This window comes from Lagopus muta, chromosome 25 (assembly GCF_023343835.1).
Source record: "Lagopus muta isolate bLagMut1 chromosome 25, bLagMut1 primary, whole genome shotgun sequence".
Classification (NCBI taxonomy): domain Eukaryota; kingdom Metazoa; phylum Chordata; class Aves; order Galliformes; family Phasianidae; genus Lagopus; species Lagopus muta.
This window is the reverse complement of record NC_064457.1, coordinates 3,155,595-3,181,205: the sequence shown is the minus strand read 5'-3', so window position 1 is coordinate 3,181,205 and position 25,611 is coordinate 3,155,595. Positions and strand designations below refer to the sequence as shown.

At 46.1% G+C, this 25,611-nt stretch overlaps 1 protein-coding gene across 2 annotated transcripts in view; it reads right to left on the bottom strand.

Annotated features, from left to right (window-relative positions):
* Positions 1 to 20,443, bottom strand: part of ASIC2 (acid sensing ion channel subunit 2) — a 418,256-nt gene extending 397,813 nt beyond the window's left edge. The window contains exons 1-2 of one of the 2 annotated variants that reach the window (XM_048926972.1): positions 20,322 to 20,443; positions 19,381 to 20,020 (exon numbers count right to left, since the gene is read on the bottom strand). In XM_048926972.1, the coding sequence (XP_048782929.1) occupies positions 19,381 to 19,944 (564 nt within the window). In that variant the 5' untranslated portion in view covers positions 19,945 to 20,020; positions 20,322 to 20,443. Of the gene's footprint in view, positions 1 to 19,380; positions 20,288 to 20,321 lie in introns of those variants that run through there. The other variant, XM_048926974.1, reaches the window with a different exon arrangement.
* Positions 20,444 to 25,611: the final 5,168 nt, after the last annotated feature.

Below are 25,611 nucleotides of genomic sequence, written 5' to 3'. Positions count from 1 at the left end.
AGGAAGAACTGTGTTTTTGTATGAGATGTTTTCCCAGGGCTGTGCTGACAAATCTCCAGTGCTTTTCTTAGGGGCCTCTGAGCCCTTAATGAATCATGGAATGTCTTGGGTTGGAAGGGACCCTAAAGATCATCAGGTTCCAATCCCACTGTCACAGGCAGAGTCACCAACATCCAGAATGCCTCTGGAGAAATGAATTCACCCGAAGCCCCGGGGGCACCAGTGTTTGAGGAACCTCTAGAGGTTCAGGAGGGTGAACCTTCCAGGTGCTCAGCTCTGACACTGCCTGTCCCTTCTGTGAGCCCCTCCATGCAGCTGAGCCACCATTTTCTTTGTGCACTTCATAGTGATCCCTCTGGTTGGGCATCCCTAGGGTAGCTGCTACCAGAGGATCTCCCCATGGTTAAACCACCAGGCTGGGATGTGGGGACAGTTTGATGACAGATCACTTGCAGAGCCCTGAGAAATCTCTCTGTCATGCTTTCCTCACCAATAATAAAGAAGAAACCCACTCCAGGGGAGGAGGAAGGTTTGTGGTCCGCTAATTAAGAACTCACAATCACATCAATCCTCGTTTAGCAGTCACAGTAAAGATTTGGAGTTTCACCAGAGCCCTCTCACTCGGGGAGCCTCTGATTTAAGGTGAGGAGCTCTCAGTCACTTCCTTGAAGTACTCTCCCATTCACTGGCCCCAAATTGCTTGGCCACTAGCCTGGATTTCCTAATGCTTTGTTGCTCGTGATCAAATCCAGTGGTCTGTGGGCAGCATGAGTGTTGCTGTTGTAGAGGAAAAAGGAAGCTTGTGGCACTTGCTCTTGCCTTTGCAGGTGTTCCTGCTTGGGCTTTCTGCCTGGGCACCTTTCCCTGTGTTCACAGTTCCTCCTCTCACTGTGTGAGTGTTTGATTTCAGGGAGGATCGTTACCCAACTGATTGAAGGGTGAGAGATCCCAGGTGCTCAAAGGACCTCTAACTGCTACTACATCCTTCCCAGCTCCATAGAATGCCTTCCGAGGAGCAACCTCACCCAACCCATGTGCACAGCTGGAAATGGAAACCATTCAGCTGAAAACTCCGCTTTTCAGAGCAACAACAACAAAAAACATTTCTAGCACAGGGATGTGACCCAAAAAAGAACCGCTAATGCCATAGAGTCCATGTGTGTGTTTGGGTATTTTATGGCACAGTTGGTGGTGGCTGTGCATGAAGAGGCTGCCAGCTAGTACAGCACCAGTCAGGACCCACGGGGATCCCTGCAGTACACAGACGAGCCCTGGAGAATTTCACATCAAAATGTCAAATTAATGCTTCAGGACAGAGGTCTGAATGAATCACATGGACTTTCTTGTTTAGTTTCAGCAGTGCTGAGGTATTTTGTTTTAGGGAGGTAAAACAGATTGCTCCAACGCAGAGCTTTAATCCCTTTTCTTTTTAACAATACTGAAATATTGATGGCATTCCATAATTACAGAAACATTGAATGTGTACCAAATATCCACTTAATAAATGGGTATTAAGAACCTATTTAATATCATATTTAATATAAACTTTTAATAATATATGAAGCCTAGCATGGCACAATATAAAAAACTAATGCTAGAATACAGATTCATATTTCATGCTAATACAGAAGCAAAACTTAAATAAGCCCACATCAGCGTGTGAATTATGTGTTCTGGTTACACTTTCATATTGCTCTGATTTTTGTTCTGATCTCTTTGAGTGGGGATCAGGAAGAGGCAGGTGCAGATCTGCTTGGAGGGGATCTGTTTGTCCATCCTAAACCTTGCAGAGGCTTTGCCTGGACCATTGCTCAACCTCTTCCATTGGCTGATGAGCAGGAGGGAGTACCCAGACCCACGTGGGAGTGGGTGAGGCCGGTATCATTGGCCTAATGTTGTGGCTTGCACAAGAAATGGGTTGCATCAAGGACCAAAAAACCCATGAATTGGGCCTAGCACACTTTGACAAGCAGATCTGACTGGGCTGTAGTCCAGCAGGACAAGAGCCCATCAAGGAGCAACACCATTTACGAGGGAACCGATCCAGCAAAGCTGTGAATCCAACCTCCCCAGCTGGAAGATCTCGGTTTAGAAGCACCATTTCCAAGGTCTGTCTAGACAGAGAGGATGCAGATCTAATTGCTGCCTGGCTCAGCACTGCTCTGCTGCCTCTAATTAAGCTGATGAGGGTACCAGCAGCAAACCCTGCCTGGGTGAGATGTGCTCTGCAGGCTCCTGGGACCACATCCCACCGACAGGCGCTCTGACAAATGCTTTTGGCTGCTCTCACCTGGGGAGATGAAGCAAAAGCAGTGATGTCTTTGTGTCCTACAGTCCCAGCTCAGTGGAGAAAAGAGGGATTTGGGTTAAACGTGGCTGTCGGTTAAAAGCATCTCTCTGAACAAGAAAACTTGCTCATCCAGGGATAGCAAACAGCACAGAGGGCCATAAATAATGCAGAGATCCTTCACATGGAGCCTGGCTCTGACGTGCATTCATCAGAGAGTCAGTAAATATTATTTTTCTATTCTCTTTTGTGTTTCTGTTGAATGGTAAGAGGCTCTTGGAAAAGGGGAAGTAGCTCGGAGGTGCTGTGCTGATCTGCTTCTCCTTTCTTCCTCCTCTCACCCCTCTTTGCTGCCATCCACAAGTCTGCTCTGTGGGCTCAGCAGGGCTTCCAAGCTCTCCCAGAGGGCTGTAGTTGCAGCTGGCTTTGGGAAGCAGATTGGCTTAATGTGCTAAACAAAATGATTTCAGAGCATGTCACAAACAGGGCAAACTGGAGCTCAGCAGCCGCGGTGCCTGGGACTGCCACCTCCCAGGAAAATGAGGCAGAAGCATTTGGCTGCTGGGGAATGGCAGGAGACAAAATGTGATTTTCTCTCTGGGCTAATGGAAATGCTTCACTGGAAACAGGTTTGAAACTCCCTATGGCTGCTAACAGGATCCTAAATTCACAGGTGCTGAGCAAGTGCCTGAAATGGTGATTCACTGATGTGGCTTTGCTGGTTCCCAAAATGCTAATGAGCAGTTCAGTCTCTAAACCACTAAATCAGTGTGCGAGACCTAAAAGGAGCAGCCGGGATGCTTTCCTGCTGCTAAAATAGTTCAGATGGAACTGCTGACAGAAAACTCCCCCAAAACCTGAGATTGTTTCATGAGACACTTCAATATGAGTGGACAAGTCCTATTTTGAGACCCCTAATTTGTTCAAAAGGCGCTTGGGACCCTGGTGCTTCTCCAAGTCCATTTATTTGGAAGTACCTTGAGATGCTGGGCTTCTGCTCCCATGTTTCTCCTGCACTGTCCTCATTTCTGCTCTAGTCCTTCCCTTAAGGTAGAATTTGTGACCGATGTGTCGCAGCTGGATGCAGCATTTCTTCCGTGTTACACTCCCTGTCTAAATCACATGGATCAGTAAATAGAGAGCAGCTCCTCTAAAAGCTGCTGCACAAAGCAGTGTCACACTGACCCGTACTTCTTCCTCTCTGGAGCATCCCAAGATGACTTCAATCCTAGAGCATCTTACCTACTTAAAATCCAAGCTGATTTTGTCCAACCAGGGCATCTGAGAGCAAAGAGATGGAAGTAAAAGACTTTGCAGTCTGAGCCCAGTGTCCTGGCCATGGATTCGTGTCCCAGGACGACTCGGAGCCACCCAGTGCTTGTGTCTGCTCCTCTATCTACTCCCTAGCTTTCCTGCCATGTCCTTCCCAAGCACGTGCTGCAGATTTGGCTTTTGCAGCACAGAAAGGAAAGCAGTCTCACTTAGTCATTGCATCATTTGCCATCAATTGGGAGAAGTAATTAATTTGAAAATATTTACCTCCAGTAGTTATGGATTTGGCTTGCTCTGCATCAACAAAGTCTCTGATAGATTCACCTAGCCCACGTGCATCCTTTTTTCCTTGAGTTTTGGATCTTTAAAAGCATCACAATCAGTCCCAGCTCTGTCTTCATCCTTTCTGTTTCTCAATTCTTTCCAAAGCTCTGGGGATTCTGGGACATTTTGGATAACAACCTCGAGGTGCTTCAGTGCAGTGATGGCTGAGGTTGTGTTTGGCTTTTCAGGTGACTCAGCTGGCCATGTTTCTCTCTGGAATTTTCCACTGCATCAGCAAGAAGAATTTAATCCATGTGGCTGTTGGGACTTCCTTGCAAGACTCCCATTCAGAGTCCTCCTCTAAGACCACAGGGTCATATAATCTTGATCTGTTTATGAGCTTGATTCCTCACCTTGGATTATGTTGGAGGCTGCTGGGATGTGGGTTGGCTCTGCACACCATGCAAACCCCCCAGAAAATGCTCCAGTGAACAAATGTTCATTAAAAAAACCAAACAAACAAAAACAGCAAATGTGAATTGTAACTGACTGCGTAGAGGTGCTGGTGAATTGACAACATACGCACACAGTCAAAACAAATGATCTGGAACACAGCAGAGAGAGATGGAAACTCTCTCACATCCCAGTCTGACGTACTGGGGGTGATGCTGAGCTGCTGGCTGGGGCAGATCCTTCACACTTCCCTCACTGGCATGAACCCAATACTGCTGACCATGAAAGCTGATTTAAATGTTGCAGAGAGCTCCAGCAAAGCCACCTCCATTGCTTCATTGGACTTTATACTGAACAACAGGCAGGCATTTTCTATTCAGTCTCTCCTTATTGGATGCATTGATTAAGCAGCACATCCCTCCTTTTGCAGCAGTTCCAGGTGAGATCTAGTTGATCTGATCCACAGCATCCCTTTTATGACTTGCAAAGCACCAAAGGGTTTCAGTCCCACAAGGTCAGACTGTAGTACCAAGGGGCAGAGTCTCCCACCTCAGGTGGAGCTTTTGAGCACAACATTTAGGATTCCAAAGGGGACAAAATGAACTTGGTACAAAATCCCAGTGCTGACATTAAAATCAAGAAGAAAGGAGGTTGAGCTGCAGCTTCAGCACTTCTGGATTTGTTAGATAACATCTCCCAAGTCATCAGAAAATGAGTCTTAATTAGCACCCACCTGGACCTCGGTTTGTCCTAAACGTATTCCCATGGCATTTGATGCCAGATCTCCACTCACCCACACTCTTCAGACATCTCAGTGCCCCTTTTAGGGGAGCTGACTTGCAATTGGAGCCTGTAACGCAGCCCTGAGAAGCACATCTGATGCGGCTCCAGGTTTGTCTGTGAATGTTTCCATACAGCTCTAATTAACAGCAACAACAATCACTTTTTAGCCGTGGGTGGGGAGCCCTGGTGGGCAGAGCGAGAATTTCTCTAACTGTTACTACTGCTTTCTCTCTCTAGGAAACCTTAGGGCAAATTTCCAAGTTTCATTCCTCTACTGCAGCATATTCCGGTACACGCAGCAGCCCTGCAGGGAAGCCATGCTTTGTAATGAAAACACTGTGCATTTGCTCTCTCTTACTTACGGGATAATAGACCAGGTGCTTTGTTTCACAAGATGATAATCAGAGTTCCCAGGTGGATAAAGTCAAGAACAACTAACTCATTTCTGTTGATGGACTGTGTTCTTGTCTTTCCAAACCGGGTTTCCATTTCTCTATCCTCCTTGTATTATGAGCAGTGGAAAACTATAGGGGTCAGGATCAATCTGCCCACTATTTTCTTCCCTTTTCCCCCCTTGCTGCTCAGAGATTCTTTAAATCAGAAAGACCCGTTACATTGTTTTAAGCAATAGAGAGGAGAGACCACAATTCCAATCCATTTTTATACAAAATCTAATACAACGATACTCACAGCAACTATTTCAATACAACTCTCCTCACCTTGGCATTAGAACATAAATGAGCAAGGCTCTCTGAACCCAGATCAGATAACATCCATGATGCAGGTATACAACCAATCCATCCCTTTTCAGTAGGGAGACTTTTGCTGTGCATTGAACTGGTCCATGAGCTCATCCTCCCATCACCAGCAACCGCATCGTATAATCCCGCCTGCAAGTGATGATCCTGTTTGAAAACCTGCCAGGTTTTTTCCCCCCATTATTCCTACTGAGCAGTTACTTCAGGATTTCATTCCTTCAAGCATTAAGAAAAAAAAAAATACACAACAATCTCCTTTAACTTCTAGCATGACCAATATATACCATTTGCTCCAAAGCCAGTATCACCATTTAGCTGAAATAGCTCCATTTCCCTCTCAGTGCTTATCCCCTTGACATATTTTCTACAGGGTAATTGCATCCCTCTGCACAGACTTTGCCTTGCTAGCTTAAACAAGCTAAATTCTCATAATCTTCCCTCCAAGAACAGGTGCTTTTCTTTAATCCTCCCTGTAGTGTCTCTCTGCACCTGATCTAGTCTGGGTTCAGCTGCTCAGCTGCTTTTTAACATCTTCACCCCACACTAGCATCCTTCTCCACTGGCATGAACATCTCCTGATGGCTACATGATGCAGCTTTGTAAAGATCCTTGGCAAGCTGCACAAAGTTAAAGTAGGACTTAATATATAGTCAGGACTTCAGCATTATGATTCTGCACTAAATCTGCACAAAATTATGGACTACTCTGAGCCCCTGAGTGCAATTGTGGGATCAATGGGAGCAAGATGGGTAAGCAAGAATGGAGCAGGAAGGTCGTTCCTCAGTGATATGTGAGCTCTGTGATACTTCCAGGCCTTTATTATTGGGCTGCTCCATGACTGTGTGACATCTCCTTGCATTGCAGAGTGCATCAAAGGTTTGCTCAATCCTTCCCTCTTAGGAAAGACCTTTGGCAGCAGAAGTTGCAGACAGAGATGGCACTGCAGAACAGGTCTGAAAACACATACTGCTGAGCAAACCCTTCTGCTTTGATCCTGGCAGACCATTCCTTCCCATAATATATAAAGCATTCTTGCATCATTTTCCTTGTGCAAGCGGTGGTGAAATTGCTTTCTAGAGGTGGTTCTAAAAGCATGTTGAGTTATTTTGCAGCCTGGGAGTCTCATACTGCTGGAGGAGGCCGCACGCATATCCTGGTTTGGCAGCTGTTCCCTGACACCTTGCTAGGTGTGAAAGGATTGAGACAAAGTGAAAATTGCTGGGTTGATATTGGTACTCGATGCAGAAATTGAGGCTGTGATCCCATCGGAAGGGAGGCTGGAGGAAAGGCAAATAGGGTTAACAATACAGAAGTGTAGTTGAGGATCCTTGGAGCCATCAGTTGGCTTAGAGGCAGGCAACGGTTCTGTGAAAACTCCAAAATGCTGCCATGGATGTACGTACCTCCATAACCAACAGCTGAGCCTGAGCCACACGTGGCTGATGGAACAGAGCTCAGTTGTTGCGGAGGAAACCTTTCTATGCACTCTGAGGTCTTAAATGTTGTTGTTCCCCATTGAGTGTGGGTTAAGGGGAGAAAAATGTTGTACTTCTCTTTGACTCTTGCATCTCTCACAAAGACATACAGAAACAATAGTGAGCCACTCCAGCACTTTAAGCAGGCGGGCATTGAAGCCCAGTAACACTTCAGTCTTTGCCAAGAGCACTCTGGATTATGCTTGAACCTGTTTTAACCTCGGCACTTAACCTCTTTTCCCACAACATTGCCATTGCATGGCAATATCCATGATAATATGAAAAGGCAAAAAGATGGTTTCCTCAGAGGGAAGGAATATTTGTTTCCATGTTGGGGCAGGGTTTTGAAGAAGTGTAAATAAATTATCCACTTGCTAAACCCCAGTATTTTCAAGAAGCAAGAAGATAATTGTGTATTAATGAGGGATCACACAGTCAGGAGAGCAGCAGCTGGCCTCAGGTTTGGGAGAATATAACACTGAGAGCTGTTACTATCAGGCACGTTCCTGCTCTTGCCACCTTTGCTATGGCCAAGCTATGGCCACTTTTGCTACACAATGCAATACAGTTTGCACAGACCCCAAAACAAGCTGGCACAGAAAGAGAAGGACCTGGAATCCCAAAGCAGTCTAGGTGCATTCATGTGGTGCTGCATTTGGGGTAATGTTCCAGTGCCTCAGGAACACATGGTAGCTGAAGAAAAGGCTTGATGCTGCTGCTCTAAGTCTGGTTTTTATTAACTGGAGAGGAGGAATCCACATTTTCGATTTGGGTTCAGCCCAGGACCTGCACATGAAGTCCATTTTGACTCAGGATATTCTGTTCCATGTTTCTAAGTGGGACCATGAACTGCTGCAGTGATATGGAACTGCTTGGGCATATAGCTGAGAGGAGAGGCAGGCTGGAGATGTTCTTCCCAAAGATGATGTGTTCTGATTTCTGGTTTTATTGGTTGATGAAACAGGTGTGTGAGAGCCTTTTATGGAGGACAAGTGTGATTACAAGAACATACCCGATTCAGACAGTTATCCTCCTGATACAGAAAAACAGAGGAGGACCAGAATACACAAGCCAAAAGGATGAACAGTAACTGCTAACAATTCACTGATGCCCCTTCCCCAGCTTCCTCGATTACACTGCAAATGGGACCTGTGTAAATACCTATCTGATTTGCAACAACATAAGTGTAGACCTCATTTCCCTACCTCTGGTAACTAAATTGTCCTTGCTACAGCTCTAGAAATAGTCTGCCACATGAATTTACCTGTGCTTTAACCCCCTGCAAGGGGGGACCGTTACAGATTGCTTAAAAACACGGGAGGAAAATATGCAGCAATTAATTGTACCAACAAACAGCTAATGGCACACGAAATGGAGGCATAATTTTAGGCTCAGAAATACCCCTCCACATTTAACAGCGTTCTGGAATGGAAAAGGGAGGCGGCGTTTTACTTAGGGATGCTGTTTAGCCTGCAGGCGCTTGCAGAAGCTATCTGGGGTTTGCAGAGCTGGGAATAGCTGTGGATGCTCAGGTACACTGCGTACCTGACTTGCAAATATAGCAAGCCAGGCTTTCAAAATGGTTTTTGAGTGATGACATTTGGAGAAAAAAATGCATTTGGTTTTAATACCTTCCAAATGGGAGCAATAGATATTCTTCTGTCTCTGCACAAAATCACAACCCGTGCCATCCTCTGAGGCAAGCTAAAACAAATCCTCCATATTTAAATTTTAATCAATATTAGAAATAAATGCTTAATAATAAACATAAACCAGGAAGACTGCCCTTGCCCCACGGTGCTGACAAACGTTATTGTCAGTCTGAACACTGTGCTGATGCCAAATTACGGAGGCTTAGAGCTGGGCTGGTCCTATGCATCCTGCCTATGGTGATGCTCTGGTCCCTGAGAGAAACCACGCAAGGCATCTTCCATCCATCCCATCTGCGTGTGCTGTAGGGCAATACATCAGTACTCATGTTTTGTACCCCTAGCTGCTAGCTCTCTTCAGGTTGGAGCCCAAGAGCTAAGCACCATCGATGCAGTGAGATCATGTACGTAAGCAGGGTATCAAAGAGAAACAGAAATATTTCTGCTTGCAGTCTCCTGTATATAGGCTGAAAAGAAACCATGACAAACAAGGCTGAAGGGCTGAAGAGCAGAGATCTTTGCCTTTTCCCATCTCTTTGGGAGAGTCATGAGAGTCAAAGTGCAAAAGAAGTCATACAAGAATGGTGAGGAATTAATCAGAACTGGAGAGCACTACAAGAAAAGGTATTAAAATGGTTTAAACCCACACTTTCTATGTCTTTTCCCAAGCTCATGAAGGAGGAATCAGATCCACGCCATTTGTCTGGACCTCAATGTAAAAATAAAGGAATATCTCCTCTCTTTCAGTCCTTCTTCCACATTCTTTCTGAGGAATCAGAGTGTGAGCATTTATTGCATAAAGCTCACAAAGCCATGAGGCTCTGATGTACCCCCAGTCATCCCTATGTAGTTCATATTGCATATATATATTATAATATATATAAGCCATGCAATGCCATGTTACAATAATAAGCCAATACAAGTTTTGCTTACTTTCTGGACAACATGGAGGTTAAAATTGAGGATGCAGGACTGGTGCTCCCAGCAGGAACTGCAGCAGCAGCCTTGCTATTCAATCCATGCATGTGCAGGTAGACATATGCATGTATATTCATCTACTCACACTTCAGCAGAGGAGCATCTCAACAAGCATGCAGATGTTGCTGTATCTGCCCTGGTAGCAAACCCAGGGCTTTGTGTAGAAACACATCCTGAACCCACTTATTCTCATCAGTGTTGTGCTACCATGAGAAGCTGGGATGCTCTGGCCTCTGCAATTCTTTTTGTAAATTCCAGGGAGGAACGAGTGCTTTACACAACTTGTGAACAAACAAACAAACAAACAAATAAACCCATTGTCTTTGAAACAGAGGAATGAATGAAGCCTGTTTTCCAAAGGATGCTGGTATTTTGTTTTCTAACTTCTCCCTGCTCTGCCCCTATGGACTCCCACCAAGAAAATCAGAATATTTTAGGAGCAGCTAACATCCTCATCCATGTACCAACCTTCACACATCTACCCCTGGGTTGTTTCTCTCTGTCCCACGGGTAGCACAGCCCTATGTATACTAATTTTCTTAGTTCGTTACGCTGTCTGTGCTGTCAGAGAAGTGTAAGCTGTCTTGTCACTACTAGGCTGCCTTTGGAGAAAGTGGGGCACATATGCTTGTTGGACAGCTGGTTGCTGTCAGATGAAATGCATAATGTCATTGGTGGCCCTGGTTTTCCTCAGTGGATGTGAGTTTGGGTCTCTCTCAGCTGCCAGTTTTCATGAAGCTCATAGAAACCTAATGTCTGTGAGAATTATCATAGTCTTTCAGATACAGACAAAATTAGCCAATTTTCAATCTTCTGTTGGTTTCTCCTATCAGGAAATAAGGCTGCAGGTGAGCCATCTCCAGAAAGCTCAGAGATGGTCTGTCAGAAGGCATCCTGTATTGAAAGCTGCCCCTTGAAATAGGGACATATGAACATAGTGTATGAAATCCCCTTCTTCAGGGAAAGGCAGATGTAAGCCTTTGCTAATACCAGGTGATACCGAGTTCTGCCCCAAATCTTATTTAAAATAGACCCTGGTTTGCCTCGGGTCTATAAATGTAAAATACAGAGACTCCAAGAGGTGACAGATCCCCCACTGAGGAGGACTTTTCCCATCAAATAATTCGGAACCAGCTGAAATGAACCAGCTTTTAATGAAGCATCCCAGGCTTCCAAGATTTGGTTTCGTTCCGAGATAGAATTTTTTAATTATTTTCAGGGAAAACAGAAATTCTTTATGACAAAGGTTTCTCCACTCAAAATCTCATTCCAGTCAGTGCAATTTCAAGAAAGAAGGCTTTTTTTTTTTTTTTTTTTTTTTTTTTTGGGCATTCAGAGAGCATTTTCTAATGAAAAGTTTGTTAGGAGATAACCTAGCCAACCCCAGGCTTGTTCAAAACCCTGTGCTGGTTTCTGTTGTGAATTTGGTTTTCACTGCACAAATATCCTGAGGAAGCAAACTCCTATGGAGTTCAAGGTTCAGTGGAAGTTGGGTTGGTTTGATATTATAGCTGCTCATGGTGCAACATCTTCACACTGATGGCATCCCTCTGCATCACATCGTGTGTGTCCCTATAATTACATGCACCCTACAAGGAACTCTCTGCAGTTGGTGTAGAGCAGCAACCAGCACTCACGTTAATTCAGCTGCAATCCGTTGTCGTTGCCTTGACAGGAATGAATTCATTTGTTATTCATGTGGATGTCACATGTATTCCAGGAGACGCTCCATCATAATTTAGCATTAGTTAATGGCCACTTAGAGTGCTCCTGAAGCAGCTGTAAAAGGAATGGTGGCACTGGGATTCATTACCAGGGTGGAGAACAAAAAAAAAGAAAAAAGTTTTTCAATCAACAAGTGTGAAGTTTAACAACTGGCTTAACAACTCCTTGTCCTAACGAGGACATGCTATCCTCACCCTTTCTGGATACGCTGCTAATGAAAACTGGCTCCATGTTTTACATAAGGATTGGGTTTGGTGGGAGTATTGCTGGAGAAACAAGCTCAGTAGCAGCTTTTACAGACAGCTTTGCTGGAAACATTTGGTACCTTTTAAGTGTAAAAAGGAAAAATGCCCAAACATGAAGTGCAAGAAAACAAATTAATACATCAGAACTGTACAACTGCTGTAGTCAGCCGTCAGCTCCCCACCAGGACACTGTGTTATCTTCTGGGAGATACAGTCCAACCAGTGTGTCTAAGGGATGCGTGTGGATGATGAGCTGGAACTGCAGTTCTCAGCAAACTTCACTATAACATTTCTGTTCCATATTTTCACAGAAAAAAATAGAAGCTCAATAGCAAAAATGTGTTCTGATCCCAGACTTCCTCAAGTAAATCATCACTTTCCAGATGGCCTGGAGTCCCTCCCACCTCCCCAGACAAAATGCTATCCCCCATTTGAGGTCAAACTGAAGCCAGATATGCTTGTTCAGCTGTCACAGGTTTCTCCATCACTGGAAAACTGCTGATGAGCTCACAGTGCTGCAAACACTGCTTGGGATGCATGGTAGGCAAAGATGGATCGCACATGCTGCTCTACCAAAGCATAGCAGGTGGCAGTGGAAGAAATACAGAAGCTTAATGGTTCTGCTCTACATTTCCCACCCATTTTGGTGCTAGAGAGCAGCAGAGCATCATCTCGAAAAATTCAGCGACTTAAGGGTTAAGCTTCCACTAATTCCTCCCATTGGTCATTAATTCTCTTCTGCAATCAACTGAGTGGATTTAGCCCTTACTGCCAAGCCATGGCATATTGTAAAGATGTTTCCTTTCCTGCCATTGAGTTGTCCTGATGATTGACAACTATTTGCTCCTGTGCTGTACCAGAGTTTCAGCTCATCTTTATCTACTTGAGCTGGGAAAGTAAGACATTCTTCACACTGGCTGAAATTGGAGCCCTTCAATTATGCTGCTTACAGTACAGCTAAGTCACCAGAGTGCATTTGCTTGCGTTCATTTATTCTCATCTCCTGGACCAGGATTAATTTCCCTTAAATGTTCAGGCTCACAAACATTTTGGGTCTCTTCTGTGGGATTTGGCTGTCTGGTGAAGTCATGACTGTCCTCCACCACGGGAGTGGGGTTTGAAAAAGCCCAGAGCAAGCAACAAAATGAAACATGAAAAAAGTGTTTCAGTTTTGACTTTCTTCCCCTAATAATTTCAAAACCTTTGAAAAGGAAACAGATTTTTAATTATTTTAATTTGATGCCTACCTTCCGATTACTTCCATTTTTATTTCTAAGTTTCAAATATCTTTGGAACAAAGATATAAAGACATAGATTTCTGAAAAACAACTAAAACTGCATCCCACTAAAATTTTTGACCTTCAACTGCTTGTTTTTGTATTTTTTCTTCTCAGATGTGCAATATGGACAGACTCAGATCTATCAGGTTCCCTCAGGACAAACTCCGTCTCTTAACACAGCCTGGAAGTTGGATCTGAGCACCTACTGGTTGCCTGGTGGGAAAGCCCAAGGGCTGGCCATGAAGCTCACTCTGTCTGGAGTCTTCTTGTGCTCAGGACCAGCTGATCTGAAGAACAACCTGATGAGTGGGTTGAGTTTGACTCAGCCTTTTTCAGTTCTGATTTTCTTTTCAAATCCCTCTGAGCAGCTGTGGAGGAGGAAGGAAATCTCTGTGCAGAACTGGCTCGTGTGATGGGAGCAGTAAATGAGCAACTTCTGTTGGAGGTGAAAACACTCCTGTGGGCCAAGTCCCTCTGCACTGGGCTCCTCTCTGGAAATGTAACCAAGTGCAGATTAAACCTTTCATCTATCCCACCTTTGGCAAACACATGTGCATTTTCCACTACCACTCACTTCTTCCCTTCATGCTCCCTGGCTTAACACACAGGATAAATCCTTTCCTCAACAGCGACCACAACAGCAAATGATCAAAACAATTCAGATTTTTTATTTTTTTTTAAATATGCTTCAGTTATAATATTCATGGCTGGATAAAAACTGCTTCTCGATGGGCTCTGAGCACACAGGTGTCAATCTGTTTAAGTGATGCAGTCTCCTTCACCTCCAAGGAGCAATTGTTTTTTCTGGTCTCATTGATTGATCCATGGCAGGTGGAGGCAGCTCTGTCCACCTTATCTATCTCATTTCCCATCCTAGTTGTTGAGTTTATGAACCTTTCAAGGTTTCCTCATAGGTACTTGCAAGTATAGAAATCCCAAAGAGCTTTTAGTAGACTTTTCAGGTTATTCTCACCCCTTAATACAGGACATACATTTAAAGTTTTGTTTTTATTTAACCTCTCAGCAGATGCAGATGGCAAAATATCTACTGATTTTTGAAACCTGCAAATATAGTCACAATTCATGTTTTCCTCCCTCTGAAGCCAGAGAGGACCTGCACGCCCAGTGACAGCTTTCGGGCAAGAAAGCTTTTCATGCATGTATTTTCCCAAAGAGCCTTTCTTAAGGAAAGCCACTTAAGGTATCTCATTAATCCTAAAAGAAAGATGAATGGAATTAGAAAAAAAACACTTGATGTTTCTTTTGAACACTGTATGCAGTTGGAAGAGTTACTGAAATACATTACATATTATATACGTAAGTATATGTGTGAAACAATTCAGGTTGTCAGGTATCTCAAGAGGCCACCCAGCCCCATGCTGAAGTCAGATCTGTTTTCTCTTCTTGTAAAGTGTGACCTTCTCCTGCCTCATTTCATGACCACCAGTTTCAATTTGTGACCATTGGCTTCGAGGGGGATTGCAGGCACTGAACCATACCCACCAGCACCTTGCTAGGAGCATTTTGAATAAGCACACAGCATGGTTTCACAGCACCACATCATGCTTTTTAGCACGGGCATCACTGCTCTTGGTCAAACAAGCACAAAAGGGAATATCGGAGAAATTACTTATTGTTCTACTCAAGCTGGATACTAGGGACATTTATTGGCACAGGCTGCCCAGAGTGGGGATGGAGTCACTGTCCTGGAGGTGTTCAAGAAAAGTGGAGATGTGTGGCACTGAGGGATGTGGTTAATGGACGTGGTGGGATGGGTTGGGGTAGGACTCGGGGATCTCAGAGGTCGTTACAAAGCTTAAAGATTCTGTGATTCTATTTGTCATGAAGTCCTGAAGGAAGACTTCCATGAGGTGTATGGAAGTAGGTCAGGACAAGCTATGTGGCTCCAATTTTGCCTCTCCAAATGGAAACCGTGTTTTTGTGTGTATGTGTGCATGCATATTTTTATTGTTTTTGGTGGTGGTCTTTTTTGGGTATTATTTTTGCAGGTTTGTGTTGTATTGTTTTTTATGTTTCTTCACATAGAGTTTTAGGCATGGCAGTATTAAAGCCTAGGGTCCATGTAGAAAGAGCACAGGCACATTTTAATATTTCCCATGATTTTACCTTTCATCCATTACAGACAGCAAGGAAACAATACAGCACTGCCACTGAACCTATTTGTGTAAAAGTTATCACGAAATGGCAGATGCCATTATGGCATATTTCACAGATTCTGAGGCAAACTTTGGAAAAAGTCACGAATTCCAAAGAAACAATGAAACAGAGGTCATATAATCATATGAATCCAGCAGCTAGCATCATGATTATTACTTTTTTTGTTTGGAGGAAAGTGAAAGTTGTATAATAAGGGATGAGAATGGACTAATCAGTGCAAGAAGCAAAAGCTATTTACTACATAGTGGCCTCTCGGGCGCACTAAAAAGAATGGCAGAAAATGTATGCATGGGTAAAGACAAATAGATCGATGGAAACTTGCATCTCAAAATAGGAATATTCACATGAGATGCTGTCCATTATGTGGACACTGTCTATCAGCAAAAATGTGTATTGAAAATACGTGAGTTATATCCTTTCATTGTCACAGCCACTGAAAATACGTGAATAGACATCCAGCAACAAAAACAGAGAAGGCACAAGCTAAGTTATTGTGTTACCTCAGAAATGAACTAGTTATGAGGGGAAGCTCTCACAACAGATCCCATTTAATCCACAAGATCCACATGACAGAAGGACGTGCTCCCAGACCAGAATGTGCATCCACTGTCTCACCTTGAATATCTCAGCCAAGGCTTGGCTGCTGGGGTTACTTTTCTCAGCAAGGTGGGACTCTGATATCCCATTCCTATGCTGCTTATATTATAGGTATCTACACCCCCTCACCCATCAGTCATTCTCCATTTGTCCGATGAGGTGAGATGATTCTCATAGACTTGTCTCCCCTGCTACTCCACACATTTACTGTGCCACACACAAAAACCTCCTGCAAGGCTCCTTACTGCTGCTCTGTTCCTTTATTCCAGAGCAGCCAAGGACCATGAGCCATGGCTTCAAGCTTGGGGAAAAGCTTTGCTTCAGCACACCCGTAGAGAAACCCAGAAAGCTACAGCAGTGTATTTAGGGCTGACAAACCACAGTTTTTCCATGCTCAGCAGCCGTAGGATGGGAAGACCTTACTGTCATGTTGAGCAGCAGGAGCGCAGCTCCTCCAGAACGATGCCATCTGTGAGGTCGTTTTCAACTGAGACCTCCTGGGAGGAGTGATGCACAAAAGAAGAGAGGATTTCCTCAGCTGCTGTTATCAGGTTTCCTTCCTCCAAATACTCGAAAGGAATGGGTTTGTTAAAGCATGCTCTGCCAATTTTCTACTCTTCATTACCTCGCCTACAGCAGAGGTCGGCATTATCTTATCTGCTGCTCAGTGCATTGCAAGGCCAACTGAGGAATCAGCACATATTTTGCTCAGTCCTTGCTGTTCCCTTTGGATGTATTCCTGCAGAAAAGCTTAGGGACCATAATACAGGGACATAATCCCAGGGAGAAGGAACACGGAGTGCAAGGAAGCACAGCTCAAATCCTGTGAATAAAGCAGTAATGGAGAAGTAGAGGAGGAGTAGGAGGGAAGGTATGGTCAAGTGTTCAGTGTGTCAGGACACTGCCCTGTCAGCTTCTGCTTTCCTACACGGGGCAAGCAGCTTTATTTAGGGGATGCACTGCACCCAACACACACATTACCCCCAAGGGACAGCTGCACAACCTTCTTCAGCATCTTATTGCATCGGACTGCACAATGCAGCTTTCTGCTGCAAAACTGCTCCCAGGTGCATGAAAGTGAGGAGTACAGAGAGAACTGGAATTCTTCAGCATGATGACGCATTACAGAACTGCTCTGGGACTTACACCTCTGCTTCCTGGGAGGAAAGAAATCAATTTTCAGTGACGACGCTTTTCTTTTTCCAGCTGGTAATGCAGCAGAATGGATGGGCTGTCACTGAGCCTGTGTGCAAAGTTGCAACAGGTCGCTGATGATTAAACACAACGTTCCTCCAGAATTGCAGGTTCTGATTCTCCCCGGAGGCAGCTAACAGACCTTTACAGCATGCTCCCAGTGGAAAGATCTACTCAGCATTTAAGCAGGCACTTTTTGCTGCCTTTTGTGTCTAGAGGCAAAGTCTGAAAGGAAAACGAAGCTTCTGAGTCTCTTTTGAGTTCTGCTGCCCAGATTTCCATACCATGAGAGATTGCCTGGAGTTGGTGACGCCAGAACATCTTCCTGTGCCCCCAGCACTTCCTCTGATGCATTTCTATGTGTCAGGTGCAGAAGGCAACACTGGGAAGATGTTGTCTCCTGGATCACCTGCATCTGCTTTGCATAACTGACTGAAGTGTTTCACTGCCCCATTTCTCAATCTCTACAGCATTTGCCAATGAGAATTGCTGTCAGACTGTAGCACCTCATCTGTTTCTAGCTGACTCCAATCTGATTTAGCAGAACCAGGATTTATTTAGCAGTCAGGGAAAGTTTTGTCTTTCTAGAAATTGTATAGAAAAAGATGCCATGAGAGAACAGTCTCATTTCCCAGAGATGCTGCCCAGAGCTCCCCTCTCACCTGACAAGAGCTGCTGTTTTGAGTTCCTGCAGGTGTTTTCAACCTGCTACTTAGGCTTTGGGGATTTGCTTCTGGCTGGTGCTTATTGCATTATTGGTAAGCATATCTTTGCTTTCCCTCTGGATTTTAGCATCTTTTTCTCTCTTTCTATCCATTTCCCATACTTTCTCACACACAGTTTTGCTTTAGTTCTCTCTTCCCCTAGCAACTTTTTTGATACATTCCGAAAACTTACAGCAGCCTCTGCTGAGGTCTGCCCACAGAGCAGAAGGAAAGGAACAGTCTGATTGGTATCCAGTCCAAAACAGGCATAGGCAACAACTGACATGAAATGCAACCTTCCTACTTAGGCATCTAAGGAGAGCACAGTCCAGGTGTTGGAAATGGCTATGGAACATGAGTGAGTTGGATCCATTTGCTGGGAGACCCACAAGAAGCAGAGGCATAAAATACTCCTAAAAACAGACCCAAATCCAGCTGGCAAACCAAACCATCATAAAGTCTGCTTCAGCCCCAGCCTATCTGCAGAACAGGCATCACTGCTCTCAGACAGACAGCTGCCTGGGAGCTGTTTGCATGGCTGACTGCAGGGCTGCTGAGCCCCCAACCAGGGCAGACTGGTGGCAGATCAGTGGGAAGGGATGAGCCAGAATGGCCTGAGAGTAAAGTGCAGCTTAGTCCCGTGCCAACTCGTGTGCCCACGGCTCTGCCCAGGCAGCACTCCAGCCACCAGCCCCTTTGCAGCCCCTCATTACCCAGCAGTGCACAGGTGCCATCTCCTCTTCCAACAGTCTACTTTTTGATTCTATTTAACTCTGATGCTGTCTGCAAGCCGAGCTGTCACTCGGGTGGCAGCCAGGAGCCATGAGCTGATCAGCGTCTGTTCCTGCAAGATTCTCAGGCTGCCCAGCTTGCTCGTGCTCCCTGCCATCATCAGAACACTGCCTGATTTCTTTCCTTTTTCTATATTTTTTTTCTTTCCTCTAACACAACACCATGAAGACACCCAGCTGCTGACCACACTGCACAGCTAACTAGGATTTATGATCCACAACCATCAGGAACAAGCAGAAAAATTTCCCTTCTGTTTGATCAGAAGCCAGAATTTCATCACGGCTACAAACACCCAGGGAGATACAACCGACTGATGGACACTGCTCAGACCATCCCCCAAATGCGCGCCTCTGTGCTGGCCTTTTTCCAGCCCTGTCTTCTTGCTTCAGCTGGCTAAAATTCACTGACCATAGCAAGAGACCCCCAGGTCCCCTCCGTTGCTCAGCTTGGTCTGACAGCATGCACCCTCCAGGATCCTCATGTAAGATGGGTGCTGGACCTGCTGCCAGCCCCTTGCTCGGCCCCCACATCACCCCACACCATGCTGGGAAGCAGCACAAGAAGGGCTCCAGCAAGAAAACTGAAACTCAACAGGCTGCCTGCTCCTTCTCAGCTGTGCCACAACCCGTGCTCATCATACTGTGCCCACGCAACACAGCCAGTGACATCCAGGGCTATCCTGGTCCTGTACCACCACCATCCACATGCCCGGAGTGGAGAAAAGCAGAGCATCTGCTCATACTCACAGTTTTGAAGTCCTCATGGTTACATTCTTGACCTTTGAATTTGCAGTACAGCATCATATCCTTCAGGTCGTGGCCAACCCGTGCCAGGAACTCCTGCATGTTGAAAACTTTCGGTTTATACTGCTTAAAGTTGGCTTTCTCTTGGAGGATGGCTAAGACAGCCGGGTCAGCCAGGTGAGGGTTGGGGATCTGCAGGTTGACATCAAGCAGAGCCAGCAGCTCCCCAGCATGGTACAGATCATTGGTGGTCAGCCGGGAAAAGCGGAACTCATTGAGGTTACAGATGGTGACAGCAGGGAACACCAGGCTGTTTGCCACCACCTCGTCCACTTTGGTGACATGCTGGTAGGAGAAGTAGAAAGTCACCCGGTCCGAGCTCTCCACCAGGAGGAGCCCCAGAGAGCCCACAAAGGCCAAGGTCCAGAGCAGGCGCCGGATGGTCACTGGCCCATAGACGAAGACATGACGGATCCCGTGGAGTGTGGAGGTGTTGGCAAAAATCTGGATGCTGGAAGGCTGCAGGCTCCCCATGCTGCCCTCGCTGGTGCTGTCCTTCAGATCCATTGGGAGTAGCTGGTGAAATCCTTGCACTGCTTTTTGGGTCAGACTGTAGCAAGAACTGGGATCCTTCCCCTCCCCTCTGGAAAGTAATTAGAGCCTTTTAGAGGAGAGAGAGCAAAGACAGTCTCAGACCAGCTGCCACGAGCTTATCCCACCAGCTCAGCAATAGCTTCGTAGGGGTAAATATTTATACAAACATCCATTCAAACTCTAGCTCTTGATTTCGTCCGTGTGATAAGAAGGGCTGGTTTTATTTAGGGAGACACCAAGGTGATGTGGAAGAGATGTGGGTGGGAAGTGAAAGCCGAGCCAATGGAAATAAAGTCCTCCCCCTACACACGCGTACACACACACACACACACACACACACACACACACACCGAACAAGATGAGATTAAGCGAGAGGGAGAGCTTGAAACAAGCGGAGCAGCTCGCAGCCTGTTAACTGGTGCGTGAAGCCAAGGATGCCGCTACCCAGAGCTGATGGCTGGCAGTGAGGCTTCCAGACTCATCCTTCCCGTGCTCCGAAGGTGCTGCCGGATTTGGGCATCTCTTCTCCTCCCCACCCTGCTGTTTTGGGCAGGGCTTTAGGAAATAGCCCCCTCCCTAAAACCCCACCGGTGTTATTTTGCAAGAGTTTCTCTCAGGGAAAGCCGGGCAGCAAATTCAGCAGGAAAATGCAAGAGAAGTAAAGGAGGAAAAAAGGGAAGGAGGGAAAAGGATTTATAAAAAAATGAAAAAGGGGGGAAAAAAACGCTTCTCAGCTCCATGCATGCGCACAGCAATAAAAAGCAATAGCATGAAGCCTCTCTGCCGTGCAGCAGTTCCAGAGCAAAAAAAAAAATTAAGACAGAAAAGGATGAAGCGGGAGAGGTAGTGGGGGAGAGGGGCTGCTGTGACTCTCCTTCCTTCTCTCTGTCTCAGCCTCCCTGCACTTCAGGACTCCAGCAGGCGAAGCACCGAGAGCTGTGAGTCACGCATCGATCCGAGCCCCACGGCGGGCGAGAGCAGCACTGCCAGATGTTTGGTGCTGCTGGAAGGCAGCTGCGATGGATGCTGTAGGGAAGGTGCTCCCAGCTGTGTCTTCAGATGGGAGGTTTGGAGGGGTGGGGATGTTGGGGAGGCAAACTGGGAAAGGTTTCCTAGCCAAGAGATGCTGCAAAATCCTGCACACTGAAGCCTCCAGATGTGACAGCATCCTTAGCACACGCTGCAGGAGGTGGAAGGAGCAAGGTGTAGCCCTGGGTCTGAGAAGGGTCAGGAGTAGCTCCTCTCCACACTGACTCTGTGTACAGCAGTATTTTTATCTGTTTTATCTCAGATGTAGAAGGAAAAAATACTTTCTGTCTCCATACAGTGCTATGGCAGGTGAGGGTCCCTGGGGCCATGGTGGCATGGATGTGACAGTCAGCTGAGAGCAGAGGCTCAAGGAACAGCCACAGGCTGTCACAGTCTGTGGTGTGATGCCCAGAGACTATCAGCCTCCTGTGAATTTACCTCCAGAACAGACCTAAAGATTATCTTGGGCAAAGTGAGCCTGATTTTTATCTTGTGCTGTTATCCAGCCACGCAATCTCCCAGCCTACAGCATCCTATGTGAATATCTCTGAGGCTGAACTACTCAACCCAGCACTGCTATATGGCTATGCAGTGCTGCTCTCTCTCTTCTACACCAGAGAAACTGAGGCAAGGAGAAACCCAGTTTGCACTGCAGCCATGAGCTGAAGACATCACTTGGTCTCTGGGTTTCTGGAATTCTGACACCTTAGAAGCCTCCTGCACCTTGTCTTGTGCTTTCCAGATGGGGTGGACAGCACTGAGCAGAGCCAGGCGAGGTGTGAAGCAGAATGAAAGCAACTCAGGAAAGTGGTTGCAGCTCCAGAGCTGCCTCCTCCTGCACTGAGCATCTCTCCAGAGCAGAGATAAGATCGTTTCCCCCCGTTTAAAAAATGCCTGGCAGGAATAGGCTCCTATTCCCACCCATCACCATCCCAGCTCCAAATCTGTCTCCTCTTCCACCGCCTGTTTGGCCTGATGCATTAATGCTTTCATTTATTCACCATGCACACTGCCTTTACAGTGCTGTTTTCTGTAACTCATACCATATACCATCTGCTGCCTTTTATTATTTGACTGTGTATAGCGCTGCAGGTGCAGTCTGCAGGAAGAAGCAGCATCCCCAGCAGTGCTGCACAGCACCAGAAATGCTCATGGCTTTCTGCACTGGGGCTGGAGATGGACCATGGAGACAAATGCTGCCCAGTGGTGACATGCGGTCAGCTTGCAGTCTGGTTGTCACCACAGTGGCCAGGGTGTCCCCAGGACAGGGAAAGGCAGCTCTGATCACACCTGGAGCTGTGCTTGGGGGTGACACCAGCAGGGCTGGGCACACAGTTTGGGAGGGATGGCAAGGGGAGTTGGGACCACGGAGATGTAGTAATGGAGGGAGCAGTAAGGACAGAGTGACAAGGGATGCAGGGAACAGAGCCTGACCCTGTCTCATTGCACAGCCTGTGCCTGCCCTCTTGTGTCTCAAGAACATGCTGCAGTGCACAGAGCCCTGAAACAGATGGGAAGTGGGTTAACTGGGGAAGAAAAAGAGGCAAAGGGGAGGTCCCAGCCTTTGGGAGCCCCTCTACTTTCCCAGCCCTGCTGAGAAGCATGTGCCAAGTGAGCAGTTTGCATTGGTAAAGGCTGAACTGCTCTGGGCCCAAATTGACACCTGGAACAAGGGCTTTGCTGAAGGTGATTGTGGTCCTATAAGTCTCACTCTGTTCCTCAACCTTTCTCCAAAATTTTGGACCCCCTTATCACCTAACAGCATATTGCCAATAGCTCCAAGCTATTGGGAACACACAGCTCCACTTAGCTGAGAGACCTTGGCTAATTAAAATAGTCCTCCTTTCCAAACCGGAACATAATGTGGAATGCTGATGTTTTCCCTAAAATTAAATCTGATCCCTTCCAAGGTATCTTTGGCTGGGCTAAAAGGCTTTTTACTACATATAGAAAATTAAAAAAACATGATTGGATTTTGATGTATTTAATATTACGCTTGGATTTTTAATAGGTTATAAAATGAAAGCCATTAAAGAGTATAAAAACTCTCCCTGAAAGAAAACATGAAATATTCAAATGGCTGCATGTAGTGGCTGGAAAGCCAAACGAAGGATAAGGATCTGGGGGTGTGGGTCGATGCTTGGCTGCACAGGAGCCAGCAATGTGTCCAGGAGGCCAAGGAGGCCAATGGCATCCTGGTTGTGTCAGTAATCGAGCAGTCAGCAGAGCTGGTCCAGAGGCAGGAGGCCTTCCCTGATGGGAAGCAGTGGGGCTGCAGCCTTCTATCTTTGTGTAGCAACTTCCTAGGCCAGCAGCCCAGACCCACTACAGCCAGGCAAGGGCTCAGCAGGCTGCTGTGGAGCTGTGGAAATATTTCAGATATTCTAGTTTTGTTGGGCCCAGCAAAGAGATCTCAAAAGCACCTTCTGCTGGACCTAAGTTCTATTTTCCTTTTGTTTCCATCTGAAGTACACGAATATAAATGAGCCCCAGTCTATCCATGCTGGTCTGCTGGGACTCTGGACCCAGAAATCTGATCAAATTAACTTGAAGCATTTTAGCACACGAGTGTGTTGGGCTCTGCTCATTTAAATTTTACATAAATTCAAGCACCGAATCATAATGTGGCAAACAAGCATCAAGAAAGCTAGGAAAGGAAAGTCTAGATTTACCACTAACCAGCAAAAGCTGGCAGCTGCCTCTGAGATTCACAGTCTCGTTCTGGGAGTCGGATGAGAGCTTTGTGAGAAGAAAAGGAAATCCGGGTCCCCACGAGCACATGAGGGGTGTGCAGACCTGCCTCTGAACTCTGCGGGCAGGGCAAAGATTGAAGGAGATGGATGTGGTCGGTGACACTGCCCATGTTTGCTACCAGCCCTGGGAGGTCAGAGCAGCGCGCAGGCTCTGAGCTCTGTGTGTGTCTGAGCCACAGCTGCTCATATTTTGATCGTGCTACCAGGTTTTTTCAATTCTGTTTAATCTTTTGGACAATGGGCTTGTGAGTCATCAGGGCTGGCAAGCGGGGGACAGAGACCTTTCTCCTCCTCAGTCTGTTTGCCACCTGCACGCTGTGTGTGTGCTGCTGCAGCTGGAGCTGAGGACCTCAGAGCACAGCAGCTCATAGTGAAGCCATGCTGCTTTGGTGGGTACCAGTGCTTGCTCGCTGGTGCTTCATTTACTCTTTGTTAGATTTAGACCCATCACTGGGTTATTGGAGTATGGATCTGCACAGGGATGTGACCTTTGCAATTTTTCAGTGCCGGGCTGTATGATACAACAGATGAGAAGCATCAACTTGTCAGTTCAGCCACCAGGTATCAAACTGACTGACAGCCCGGGGAAGCTGCAGCTACACCGAATTGTCCCTAGAGAATGCTTTGATGGGTTCTTTTGCTGCAGGCATTTGTGTAAGGAGTGGGCACCTACATTTGTACTCCTGTGTCGGACAGTGGCACGAAAAGGCCGGAATGTGTGGAGTAGAAAGTGAGCTCTGGTTCAGTGCAGATCTGGGGCGGGATAATAATTAATTGCTTACAGGCAGGTTTCTTAACTGCCTGCAGGCTTGGGAATGTAAGCATATGAGAGCGTGCCAGCATGTCCCATCTCTGAGCATCTTTGCTATTCCCATTTGGATTTGTTCAATTACACGGCAAAGTTTTTCTAACCACCAGCAAGGGAAATTCATCCTGAGATCAGAAAAACAGTAATAGTAACTTGTAGACCTTATTCAGGACTTTGGAGCCTTCAGAGCACTAAACAAATGTTAGCTAATGAATCAAGCTGTGCTGCTTCTCCTGCCCCAGCCCTGGCAATAAATGCTCCGGGATTAGAAACATGCTGACACATGTGCTGTGAGTGCCTGAGGCTGAGGGCATGGTGGCTCCTGAGCTGCTGCCTTGATGGTGCTGACGGGTAAAAAAGGATCTTGTTGTCAGCAGATCTGGTTGGGATATGTGCGGGGCTCATCCTTCAAAGAAAAATATTCCCTTTATCATCCTGGAAATGAAATGGAAATGTTATTGCTTTCTAAGGAAGCTTTAATTCAGTTTTAATTTTCTGGTACAGTAGGTTAGACTTCATCAGAGTGGCTCTGATGCCCACAGAGCATCTGGGACAGCAGCTCTTGGGACACTGCTGGGGAATGGCAAAAACTGTGTTGGTTATTTGGGTGCTGAGGTGTGGGTTTGAATTATGGCACAGCTGCTCGGTAGATAATTTTTAACATTTTTTTAATGTTTTGGCAGCAGACTGTATGTGAGAGATGAAACGTGCACGAGTTGAACTCCACAGCTGTAGGAATTGCTGTCAAAGCCACTCTTCAGTGTCCATCTGCCTTCCTTTGTAAGGTGATTGGGGAAAACACCTTCTGTCCAGCCAATAGGTGCAGGAAGGACTGCATGAAACCCTATGGGCAGTGGGAAACACCAGAGTGTTACCGTCCCATTGGGAAGTGATTTTTGGTCTTCCTGTGCACACTGATTCAGCAAGTGCTGCTTAATGGTCCTGCTTGACAGCTGTTCCTCCAACAGATGCTTTACTTTCTATTTTCCTGGTCCTTCGCCCCATCTATTTGCTTTTCTGCAGTATAACACACAGCATTCCTTGCCTGCC